The 12,343-nt window shown below is 50.5% G+C and overlaps 1 protein-coding gene across 2 annotated transcripts in view; it reads right to left on the bottom strand.

Annotated features, from left to right (window-relative positions):
- Positions 1 to 11,729, bottom strand: part of celf1 (cugbp, Elav-like family member 1) — a 21,400-nt gene extending 9,671 nt beyond the window's left edge. Inside the window, exons 1-11 of one of the 2 annotated variants that reach the window (XM_019893212.1) lie at positions 11,288 to 11,729; positions 6,290 to 6,477; positions 5,623 to 5,705; positions 4,062 to 4,110; positions 3,803 to 3,937; positions 3,139 to 3,218; positions 2,589 to 2,750; positions 1,857 to 1,926; positions 1,033 to 1,152; positions 771 to 884; positions 372 to 560 (exon numbers count right to left, since the gene is read on the bottom strand). In XM_019893212.1, coding sequence (XP_019748771.1) covers positions 372 to 560; positions 771 to 884; positions 1,033 to 1,152; positions 1,857 to 1,926; positions 2,589 to 2,750; positions 3,139 to 3,218; positions 3,803 to 3,937; positions 4,062 to 4,110; positions 5,623 to 5,705; positions 6,290 to 6,467 — 1,180 coding nt within the window. In that variant the 5' untranslated portion in view covers positions 6,468 to 6,477; positions 11,288 to 11,729. Of the gene's footprint in view, positions 1 to 371; positions 561 to 770; positions 885 to 1,032; positions 1,153 to 1,856; positions 1,927 to 2,588; positions 2,751 to 3,138; positions 3,219 to 3,802; positions 3,938 to 4,061; positions 4,111 to 5,622; positions 5,706 to 6,289; positions 6,478 to 8,853; positions 9,758 to 11,287 lie in introns of those variants that run through there. The other variant, XM_019893213.1, reaches the window with a different exon arrangement.
- Between the last annotated feature and the right edge of the window lie 614 nt (positions 11,730 to 12,343).

The following is a 12,343-nucleotide window of genomic DNA, read 5'->3' as shown; positions in this document are numbered from 1 at the left end:
CATGCGGGGAAGCGGACGGAGGCTGCCACTCGGCGTTTCCCCTGCAAACTTTTCCAAATTCACCCGATCGTCCATATTTGCGCAAAAACACTTGCGGTTTATGATCTTTGGCCAGAGAATTATCTATGGCAGAGTTGGAGTGAGGGGAGGAGCTTCGTTGCATCTCGTGGAATCGAGTGCTTTGCCGCCACCTTGTGGCATCTATATGAAATTAAAAACCTCAATCGCTCACAGTGGTTTTATTTCCACAATTGGCATTTGTCGCTGACGGCGTAGCTTCAATGTGGTGACATTGCGCCCCCCCCCCGCGCCATGCCATGTCCGGGAGTGACCATGAAAAGCGTAAGCTCTCATCGCAGCGCAGGGCTCACCTTCCTTTTGGCTGCCCGCGGCCGAGACGCTCTGTTGCGACAGCAGGCTCTGGTTGTAGAGTCCCGGCAGGGCGGCGGCGGCGGCGTACTGCTGGATCCCCGAGTACGCCTGACTCAGCGCCTCCATGGTGCTGCCGGAGCCGTTGGACAGGCCTCCCGAGCCCAGGCCGCCGTTCAGAGCCGCCATTCCTGCTCGGCACAAAGGGCCCGGGTGAGCGCATCGATCGGACGCCGAGCCCGATAGCGGAAAATCGGCGGTGCGGGGAGACCAAAGAGAAACACGTGGAGAGGAAATGGGTTTGACGTTGCCACCGTGCCCGGCCGGCGGTAGGAAGAACACAAAGAAAGAGAGGCAGGGGCGCGCCGCAGATCCGCCGGACGCACGCTGGGATGCGCTACCTGCGAGCGAGCCCACGTTGAGGCCGGCTCCCGTGCTGGCGGCCAGAGACTGCAGCGTTCCCAGAGACGCGATGGGGTTGACGGACGACGTGCTGCTCGAGGTGGGCGACGAACCTGAGACAAGAGAAGGCCAGAAGAATCGAATGGAGAAGTGAGGCGGCACGCAAGTCCCGCGAGCGCTTTGAAAAGTGCCGACGCCGCCCCCCTCTTTCTCCGTGCTGTATGAGCACATGTCACACATTCACGCGTGCGGACTTTTTACCTGAGCTCGTTAGCGCACTTAGTGGACTACTTGATGTAGTCATGGCACTGGAGCCGCTTGCTGAAGCCTGGCTGGCGGTCGCTGCTGCCAAGGCGGCCAAGTTCTGCATGGCATTAAGACCTGATGTGTCCAAAGCGCGCGCGCGCCCCAGTCCAAAGTATGGGTGCTCGTAAACTCACTTGAACTCCTCCCCCTCCTCACAACACACACACACACACACACACACACACACACACACACACACACACACACACACACACACACGGCATCAATCACAGGATGCCATCTTTCTGGACAGGTTCGAAGGTACATTACCCGAGCTACCCTTTCCTCGACTAAAGGCCAGTAAGTATGTTTAGAAATTGCTGCTTTCGTTCACCGCGCATTTAGAACGTCCCGATTTCCAGCTTTTTCCTTCCTTTTTGAATTGAAATCCACGCAGTTCAACGTCTCCAACTCGAGAGCACAACGTATCCTTTTGATTTGGACTCCTCGGTGACTAGAACAGCTGAATGGTGAATACACACGTGGCTTGCTTTCTCCAATGCAAATCAAATGCTCTTCAGAAGGTTCTTCCCAGCCCCATGAGAGAAGGTGGCAAAAATGTCCACCTCTCTTGCATCCGATTCATCCCAAACGAGCCGGATGGGGTTTGAGTGCGGAGACTCTGCCTTTTCGTATGATTCGAAAACTTGCACGATTCTTTTGCGCGGGGTCGGATGCCGGCTGCGGCCACCGACGCGGCTGTAATCGGGAGGCGCTCGCGTAGCCCAATTTTGCTCATGGTGGAGGTCGGACGGGCATTCATTGGTGACGTGGCGTACCTGAAGCGGGGTGCAGGTTGCCGAGTGCGTTCCCCGTGGAGGCCGACTGCTGCAGCAGCTGTAAGTAAATCTGCACACACCAAACAGTCGCAGACAGTCCGTCATGACACGCAGGAAGGCCGGGCGACTTTGGGGAAAATCCACCGTCACGATTGTTTGGGACCGAGATGGAAATCAGCGTCGGCCCCGCGCAATTATTCGCTGAATTTAGCCGCCGTTCAACTCTCAAAGCTCACCTTTAAAAGAAGAACCGGAAAATGATTTTGGTATCAAAACAATGGCAAAAAAAAAAAAAAAAGGATTCCAAGTAAATGTCTGCTGTGCGTGCTTTGGCCTCTGAGGGGCAGTGTGCCGCATGGACGGGGATACACTCGCAAGAAGAGGGAGTCAGAAGAAAAAAAGCGACAAACTTTATGGACGGAACTGGGTAAGGAAGACGATAGGCTCGGGAGTACTGTCACATTAGCCGTCTGTACGCGTTCCCACAGACTGCGCGTGTGTCAAGTTTTGCAATTGGACGGTTCATCTCTCCCGTGCTAGCATGAAGCTGCCAATGTCTTGAAAAAAAAAGCATTTCTTGTATTTCGATAGAAAACGTGCGTTTACTTTCACGGGAAACTCTGACCGCGGCGTGAATGGAGCTTAAAGACGGCTTCCGGAAGCTACAAGAACACGATCGCCGCAAGCACGATCACGGAATGAGAAGAGGGCAAGGAAGCACGGGAGGCTTACGGCGAGGTACTGCGGCCCCAGACTTCCCAGCCCGGTCAGGTTTCCCCACATGGACGCGGCGCTGAGTTGCTGCATCTGCTGCTGCAGTTGAAGCGCCATGCGTTTCTGCTCCTTGTCCTTCTGCGTGTCGGCAAACTTCACCACGATGGGCGACGAGCAGCCCTGAAACGCGACACACAAACGCAACGTGTGGCGGATGCGCGGGGGGAAAATGACGCGGCCGTCTCGTTTGTTTTCCCTGACCAAGCCGGCGACTCCGTCGACCCGGACTGCAAATCCGCCGAATTGAAACGACACGAATCCGTCGCGGCGCCCCCAGAACACACCGGCATTCTTTTGCGACGCGTTTCGAACTCACCGTCGTAAGAGAACGGGAATTAGTCATCTGGTTTTATCAAGTCCAGTACCGGTGTGATGGGTGAGTCCCCTTTCGGGGAGTGGCGAGCGCCGCTGCGTGCCTTGCGGCCTCCGGCAGCTTCTCACGAGCGTTCTCGTGGATTTGGATTTGTGTGACGACAGGTTTGCGTATGCGTGCGTGCTGGCTGTTCACCTCCATGGTCTGGGACTGGTGCATGGACTTGATGGCGGCTTGGGCCATCTGCCTGGCCGTGAACGTCACAAACGCGCAACCTGCAACACACAAACGTGCATGCGTCGACGACAGAAATGGACGGACTGACACCGGGACAAACACCAGAGCTTGGACGTTAGTCCTTGTTTTTCTCAGGCCTGAAGGGACCGTCAAAAGCGCTGACTTACATTCGCCATTGAAATTTCAGGGTTTGTTTGCAAAAGTCGTTTAAATGATTGCCGACGGTCGATCGCCGGCGTTTCTTTTGGGTGTACGGTTCATGAACGGGGGCTGTTTGATTCACAAATGGAATCTATGCACGCATGACAGCCGCCCGCTCGGGGCCGGCGTGCTCACGACGTTCTACCCTGTCCAACTCTGTGAAAATGTGCGCGGCGTAGAAGGCGGGGCCCCGGCCCGCTTGACCGAGGCGCGAGTCGGTAAATGCGGAGCGGGCTGTTCACTGGCTAACTGTTAGCCAGTCAGCAAACGGAGTCGACGGGCGTCAATCCGACGAGTCGGGGTATCCGCGTCATCGTCGCGGCCCGACTTGCGGCGGCACCGAGACAAGACGACCTCATGTTATTCCAACAACCGTTCCCGCATGTCCGATGTCTGAGGAGTGCGAGAACTCTGTCGTCACCTCGGCTCAATCCGTCGGGGCCCCGAAGTATCCGACACTCCTCGATTTGTCCGTAGGGCGAGAACATCAGGCGCATGTCGTTCTCGTTACACTTCTTGGAGATCATGCCGATGAACAGCTTTCTGTCCTCCACCGCTGCATCACACGTAAGGCGCGCGCTCAAATGAGGTCGACCACAGTCACTCGTCAACAGCGCCGAACGTAGTTGAAACGGAACACGTCGAAGGATTTGTGCCCCCGTCCCAAAAAACGTGCTCACCGTTATTCTTCTCACTGTCAGCCGGCTTCATCTGGATGGGGTGGTGCATCTGGAGGAGGAGGGGGAGGAGGAGGAGATTGGACGTCAATGCTCACCCTCAGCGTTGGGCAGCTGCTGTAGAACTACAATATGGATGAGCAGGTGCATCCCGATAAATTTGAGTATCATCCCGAAGCTCAGCTGCGAGCCGTGAGCTGTTCATAAAAGCGACGTCTTGCCCTCGTTTGAACCTTCTTTTGACGCAATTTAGGGCATGCTTCAAATGAACACAATTGCATTCCGGGAAATTAATTGGTGAGTCGAGAGTGTGTGCGTGTGGCTTTATTTTAGGATTCTTATTATTTCGCCGGAGACCGAGACAAAAAAAAAAAATGGTCAAAAACCGAATCGTACGAAAAGGAGGGCAAACGAACTGCAGTTCCATTCAAAAAGCAAAGCAGATATAGACCAGGGTCAGGCAAAATGATCGGACACATTTGTAGGTTAAATCAAAGGCGAATAAAGTCAAGAAACAAAAAAGTGGTTTTTTTTGTTTCGAACAGTCCATATAATGCCATTTTGCTTTGTTTCTTTACAATACCGTTCGTTGTTTTTCGTTTCTTCTTCAGTTGCTGCCATGAATTGGACCGGTGAGCATCGCGCTTTCATTGCGGAAACGTTGATCCAAACAAACGAATCTGTCGCCGCAACACAACGAGCGCTCCGTTTGCACTTCAACCTGGGTAGACATGATCCCGTACCAGCTCGAAACACCATCTCGTTCTGGGTTACCGACTTCAGAGCTACTGGTTCTGCATTGAAAGGAAAATCTAGCGGCCGACCTCGCGCCGCCAGAACTCCATGATGGTGAATTTGGGGTTTTCTTCACTGATTCAAATTCGAATAAAAACAAACCATGGCTTTCACTTTTTGAATTGAAGTTCTGAAAAAGAGAGACTTCCCCCATTCCATCCCACCTTATTGAGATGCATCCGTATCGCACGTCGATCAAAAAGTAGACTCATCTGAAGCCAACGTCACGTTTTGCTGAACGGTGAATCCCTCAGATACCAAATACTATTCCGCAGGCATTGGTTCGCATTCAAAATTTCCCTTTCCTCTGTCTGCTTAACTTTGGCTATGCCCCCCCCCCCCCCTAAAAAAAAAAAACAAACCAAAAAACAAAACATTGACTGTGACATTTTAGCAGAGCAATTGGAATAAAAGAGCTGTTATGCATCACTGCAAATATCACCAAATGCGAGGTGAAGCTTGCTTGCTTTTGCCACCCAGCCCCTTTTCGAAGTACAATCGTGGTCATGATCATTTTCTTCGCGGGGTGAGGAACGTTTGGAACAGGCAAAGAAAGAATACGGCCAAACACACAAAATCCGCTCACAAGTGGGTGCGGCTTCTTAATTCCTTGCCTAATTTCGGACCACATGTTCCTAAAGAACGGTTCAAATGCCAAATTCTGGTGGAACGGGAGTGGGATGTCAAGACGAGCGAGCCGCATCAGAAGGAGCGGACGCCTGTTTCCACGGAAACCGGCGTGCTGCGAAAGGACGCCGCGGCCACTCACCCCCGGAAGAATCTTCATGTTGTGAAGAGCGTTCTGTGCCTCCAAGGCTGACTTGCGAGTGTAATACGTGATGAAACAGCATCCTGCCACGAGAACACACCAAACACACGCACGGACGGGCTCAACAAATGGCAAGTCGACGACGCCGTACGGTCCAAAGCGTCTGATTGCACGGGGGCTGTTGATTTGCTCCACTGCGGACTGCGAGCGGCTTGGACAACGGGAGGCTTATTTCAAACAGTTACCTCGAGAACAATACAAACGAGGCCGGTGAACTCAATCACTGCACGTCATTTTCGAGCATTTTGAGCGAGAATCGACGGGTCGCTGCTTTTAAATGGCCATTTTTAAAGCCCCGGGACTGACAACAAAGACAATTACGGAGTCATTGAGACAAAAATCCGGCAATGTGACGCCCTCTCGGGCGAGATGCTGCGTGCCTTCACATCGAGTCGTCTGAGCGCTTCGCACGGATAATCAATGCCGCGAGCAACTTTGTCCTCCAGGATCGGTTTCAGTTTCTATCGCGACAAGATTTTCATCCATTGGAGGGTGGATCCGGAAGCACCCCCCCCGGTGGTGAACGGGGCTTCACTGTCCCATGAGTCGGACGAGTTAGACGGCCTCTTTGCCCGCAAGGAAAGTGCCGTCACGGAGCGCGACTCACCTTTGCTCTGGGGCGGGTTCTGGCTGCGGTCCCTGAGAACGTTGATCTCGTAGACGGCGCCGTACGGCTCAAAGAGCTCCCGCAGCTGCTCCTCGGACCACGAGCGCGGGATCTGGCCCACGAACATCTTGATGGCGTCCACGTCGGGTTGGTCGGGGTGGTCCAGGGACCCGTTCATCTTCTTGCCACTGCAAAGACACACAAGACCCTGAGTACTACAAATCATTTCTTCATCAAGCGACACTATCTACGCCGGCGACGTAGCTGTACTTCATTGAATACACGACAAGCACGAGATATTTCACGCTCAAACTGCTCGATTTGAATGGTTTTGGCAAATCATCGTTCAGTTTGAATTTGATGGCGGCAACACTCTTCCAAAAAAAAAAAAAAAAGCTGGGCCGGATGGCATCAAACACCCGTTTGGAACGTCTGCGGGGTGAACGGGCTAACCGCCGTTCCCAGGTAGCCTCCCTGAATTGCTCAGTCATTCCCAAGCCAAAATTCGTTGAGTTTCACCTCTTTGCAAACAACCGCGTGGGACGTTTCGGGACAATGTTCCTCGACGCACATTTGCAAGCAACTGAGGGATTTCATCATCTGCGGTCCAAAATATCATCCGAAGGTTCCAACAATCTGCCAAAAATCGACGCTGCATCCATAGGTGCAACTTTAAACCGCGCGTCAAAAAAGACACTCATCAGCAAGAGCCAGAAAACACCACCGGCGATCCCGAGCTCGTTGAAGACGGACTGATGCAAGGTGGAAAATTGTTCTGTGGTCCAACGAGTCCGCATTTCAAATTGTTTTGGGAAATTGCGGACGCGTGTCCTTCGGGCCCAAGAGGAAAAGAACCGTTATGGGCCCAAAGTTCAAAGGCCAGCATCTCTGATGTTTTAAGGGGCTGCCGCAGTGCCAACGGCACGGCTAACTTTGGCATCCGCCAAAGCATCAGTCACACTGAAAGGTCCGTCCGGGTTTTGGAGCGACAGATGCTGCCATGCAAACAAAGTCTTTTTTCAAACCAAATGCCAAAGCACATTCTTGCTCGTGACAAAAGCGCGGGTAGTCGACTGGCCTGCCTGCAGTCCTGACCCGTCTCCCAGTGAAAATGTGCGTCGGGCGAGGAAGCGTCAAACATCGAGAACGGAGATCCCCGACTGTTGAACGGCTGAAGCTGTACATCGATCAAGAACGGGAAATTATTCCACTGACAAAGCTTCCACAATTCCTGTCCTCACTCGGTTCCTAAACATTATTGAATGTTGCTCAAAGAAAAGGTGACGTAACACAGCGGGCAGCATGACCCTGTCCCGGCTAGAATGGATCCATTTCAGCATGAAATATCTGGTCTTTGTCGTCTCGTCAATTAAAGAGAGGTTGAACGGCATTTGCAAACCATCAGCCCAACTTTGTTGGAAGCGGGTTTGGAACACCGACTTGAATGACGTAGTGTTGAACTCAAGCAAGATGGTGTTTTTTGTTTTTTTTTGGGGGGGGGGGGTCCTAAAAAATACAATACATTATTATTTATATGGCTCTTTCACGACAGCTGAAGCTGAAACGAAATAGTGCCCGGAAGATGCAAACCAGACGGGCAATTGTACTGCTGCTGCCAGGCCGTGAGCTCACAACCACCGCCGCCTTCCCCTTCTCGAACGCACGCACCACCGTGGAAGTGACACATAACCTCCAAATGACTTCCTCTCCTTTCGAGCCGGTTAGCTGCAGTGCACAAGAGCAGCAGCCCCGTGTTCCAATATCAGTCCCGAATGAACGTGTCATACTGACGCCTGCGCACTTTCGAAAAGTTGACACGGGAATAATATCGCTGTGTTGAAAAGCTCGACTTGTGGAATCGCTTTTGAAAGGTTTGCTTATTCGCTCTCACCTCACAAGTAAGGAGCTTGTTTCATATTCTCATGAATTCGTAATGGGAACAATGCGGGCTCCTCCCCCATTCGGGTCAGAGTAATCCACCAAGGTCGGATGGAGGCAAATTGACTCTTGTTTGTGTTTGAAGGAAGATGACAATCAACACAGACAACCAGAAATCCTCTTTGGCTCGGTCAGGGTGTGGGTTTTATTCTTAGGATAAGAATAAAACCCACAACAGCGAAGACTCTTAGCTGTTTTCCAGAAGTGAAGGAGCCTTCTGGATTCAAAGGTAAACACCAAGAACAGTGCCGCTGCCTCCCTTGGAATTGTGCAGATGACCGCGAGCCGGATCATCGCTGACAATGCAACGCAGACAACCAGAAATCTTGTTTGGTAAGATCATGTCAGTCGGGGGAAGTCAGGGAAGAATTTGCCAAACCCCCAACCCCCAACGTTCGGATTGAGTCCAAGTGCAAAGTTGCGTCACGCAGGTTGCCACCTTTTTACAGCCACAAGTCTTCCTCTTCCTCCTTGGTCATCTTAAACAATTTCAACATGATGTCAACTTTGGCCAATACATTAAAGGCGCAAACTAAACTCGCGGTTGTGCGTGTACATGGCAACACGAACGGCAAAGCACCTCAATTCCAGCAGTCTAAGTCCAAGAAAGGAGAAAGGTGACTCACACAGGACTCGGGTTCAAAGAGCAATGATCCACCATCATCTCTGGGAGAAAATCCAGCTTAAAAGACGCCATGGTGGCTTTCGGCGAAAGCAAAAATCAACACAAACAAGGACGAGCCGCCAAAGTCAACAAACGCGCTGCTCTGTGAGAAGTCAACAGCAACCGGATCCACACATGGACAAACTGGCCGGCGGGGGACCGCGGTCAGAACACGGGGCCGAGGAAACGCCGGCCAAAACGGAGGACGACACCACGGGCAGCGAAAAGGCCTATGGAGGAAGCGGGGATGCTGGCGGGATGACGGAGGGGGGGGGTCAGAGGGCGTGATGGCCACAATCAAAATGCTGATGACCCACGGCCTTTGTGAGCGTTTCCCCTAGGCCAGCAGATCTGGCTGCAGCGTCAGATAAACAGCGTGTCAGATTGATGGCGATAAGGCCCAGTGGGTAGCGGGAATGAAAAGAGGGAGTCAATGCAGCCAGGCAGCCGGCGCGTAATCCCCGGCCCGGCGGCCCCGCCGACCAACAATTAAGTTCCGGCGGCTACAGCGGAGAAGGACGGGGAAGGCTGCGAAGTGGTGTCCGTGTCCGTGTCCTGATTAGTTTGTGGGTGTGACGAGTGTTCACAAAGGGACGGACAGCAGACGTTCTGGGACGCTAACTGCCATCTTTGCGTCCGCGCCCGCACGCACGCACACACAAGATGGAGTCAAACCTGCAACTACTTTTCACGTCTTCCATAAGAGCAAAGACACGCCTCCATCTTTTTTCTTATGTCGGCTCAACATCTTAAACAGGGAAGCGCAGACCACGCTCGCCAAAGCCACTTTGTCCAGCTCTTCCGTGGGGACGTTGCCAGGCCAGCCCGGAGACGCTCTCTCTCTCCGTTCTCATTCCATTCGGCCACCAACCACCCCGGGGAGGGTGAAAGATTGTGGCTTGATGATACCAATAGAAGCACATTGTGTGCAAAAAGCAGAGACCCAAGCCACCAAACTGGACCCCCTCGCCACCGCGGCTGCGCCAAGAAATTCTGTCCTTCGGGGTTACAAAGAGAGGTGCGTCTGTGGCGGGGTTTTGACTTTCTGGACCTGGATTTGCCACCTCTGGTTATGAAGAGTCACTCATCAGTGACAAATGACAGTATCGGTTGAGTCCAGCCCTCACGAGAATCCCAATTACTCAGAGCAACGCAGACCAAACTCTGACACCAGTCATATAGCGATGGTTAGAATTGCAATTTCAAGTGTTAATTAACAAAGGGACTCGTGTGTGTTGACCTGACATCATCACTGCCAAAGTCACATTTTAACGAGAACGAAACACAACAAATTCAACAAACGAGTTGCCTCGATTCAACCTTTGCGGATTACCGTGACGTGAATAACTGAGAGTCAAAAGAAAGCACGTTTTTAGGGAGCGCATTGGATGTTCTTGATGATATTGTGAGAGCAAGTTAAAAAAACAACTTTGGCAACTATGTCGGGCTAACGATTTGAATTGAGTAGCATATCCATCACTCTACGGTAGAACCTCAAAAACAGGCCGGCAGGCTTTTCTCATCATAAACAAGTTATGCGATTGACTGACAACCAGTTCAGGGTGTACCCCAACTACTGCCCGAAGACAGCTGGGATAGGCTTTGGCACGCCTGCAACCCTCGTGAGGATAAGCAGATTAGAAAGTGGATGGATGAATAAAGTAGCTCATTCACATTTCTTTAAGTATTCGTATTATTGGTAATATATTTATTTAGAATTAACCAGTTATTTAACGAAATACATCTTATGGAAAAGTTGCTTCACCTAGTTTAGTTTACCCATGTTGTTTATTCTTCAAGCCGACGTATATTTGACAAATAAACCCAAGACAAGACAGAGATAACATAAGATCGTAATTAGCAATTAACAGTGTGATGTCTGCCGAAATGCCATTGATCGTAAACGATTGTAAACTTGCCACATATTTTATTAATCACGGGGAAAATTCCAGAAACAATTTTGAGTTATGTGCGGCAATTTGGAGTCCTCACAAGGACAGTCAAAAAACACGAATGGCTCTCTGTTATCGTGCCAAGGTGCAATAAAGTTTGCAAGTTTGAACACTCTCGCCATTCCCGCGTTAGTAGCCGACATCACGTGCGCCCTCTTTTCGGATATAAATAGTGACCAAAACATAATTTATTAATAGTGAGCAGAAGTGTTCTCACTTGACACCAGCCTCTCGCCACCAACGCCACACACCGTGCACACACCGTGTACTCGTCGCATTGTTGTCACGTTAGCGTTAGCGTGGGCCAACCAAGACCGACAAGTTTTTGACAGTCAGCTGCCAGGTGCGCGCGCACACGCTGCTTCGGCTCGCCTCGGCAAGGCTAGCTGGCTAGCATGCTAGCTCCCAACAAGCCTTTCTCTCAACTTGAAATGAGCAACTTACCCGTCTTTTACGCCACAGTTTATTTGACTGGCTTTGGCTGAGACCAGGGTGCCGTGTTGGACGTTGGCCGGCAAATGTAATGTTGTGTTGTGCTGTACACTTTCAAATCGACAAGTTTAAACGGCGAGTACTCCCAACTTCCCAGATTGTGACAGCTAGCGGTTACTGTGTAAAAATGGCAGGCACTCGCTCCAACTCGGGCCACTTCCATTGCACCTGTCCAACGGGGGTGGTTCCGACGGCTGCGCCGCAATTTCAGATATTTTTATGAATTCTTGATCCGTTTATTTATTTTAAGAACGGTGATTTATTTAAAACGCATACTTCAGATGCGCCGTAATGAGAAGCCAGAGCTTTGAGAGACCGAGATGGTAGTAGAATATTTCCTTCGTGGAAATGGCGGGTGGTGCGGTCCTCTGAGAGGCACCACGCGGGACAGATGTTTTGCTATCATTTTTTTTCTCCGATATGGAGCATTTTTAAAACTATACCGTCCCTTAAACGATCCAGTAATTTATGATCCATTTCAAGCATCGAGTAGTTAAAACAAATACAAATTAATCGTAAAAAAATAATAAATAAGAAGAAAAGAAAATCGAGATATGTATTTGTCATAATGCACGGTAAAAACACCGAGCAGGATATTTTTACTTTGCTATTCTATCGCCACTTTTTCAAAGAGGTTGAAATAGTTTTTAAAAGCAATTTTAAGATCAATACTGAATGGGGAAAAGGAGATACGCAATGTGCATAAGAACATTTTAAAAACAATACCCCCCCCACCCCGCCTCCCAAAAAAGAAAGGACAGTATATTTGAATTCGGCAGTGGTAATTATCTAGTAAAGTTAGTGCAAGAATAAAAAGGTATCTATATAACGTGCAAAGATTCAGATATTCAACGATTGAAGTGGCATTGTGCACTCACCCATTTTTAATATGCTTATATTTATATTTTATATAAATATATTTTATATTTATTTATATACTTTTTGTCTACTATTTTCTCCCTTTCATAATTTTGCTGCTGTAAATTGGGAATTTGTCCATTGTCAGCC

Source organism: Hippocampus comes, unplaced genomic scaffold (genome assembly GCF_001891065.2).
Source record: "Hippocampus comes isolate QL1 unplaced genomic scaffold, H_comes_QL1_v1.1 scaffold378, whole genome shotgun sequence".
Taxonomy (NCBI): domain Eukaryota; kingdom Metazoa; phylum Chordata; class Actinopteri; order Syngnathiformes; family Syngnathidae; genus Hippocampus; species Hippocampus comes.
The sequence above is the reverse complement of the archived record's forward strand: the minus strand, read 5'-3'. Positions and strand labels throughout refer to the sequence as shown.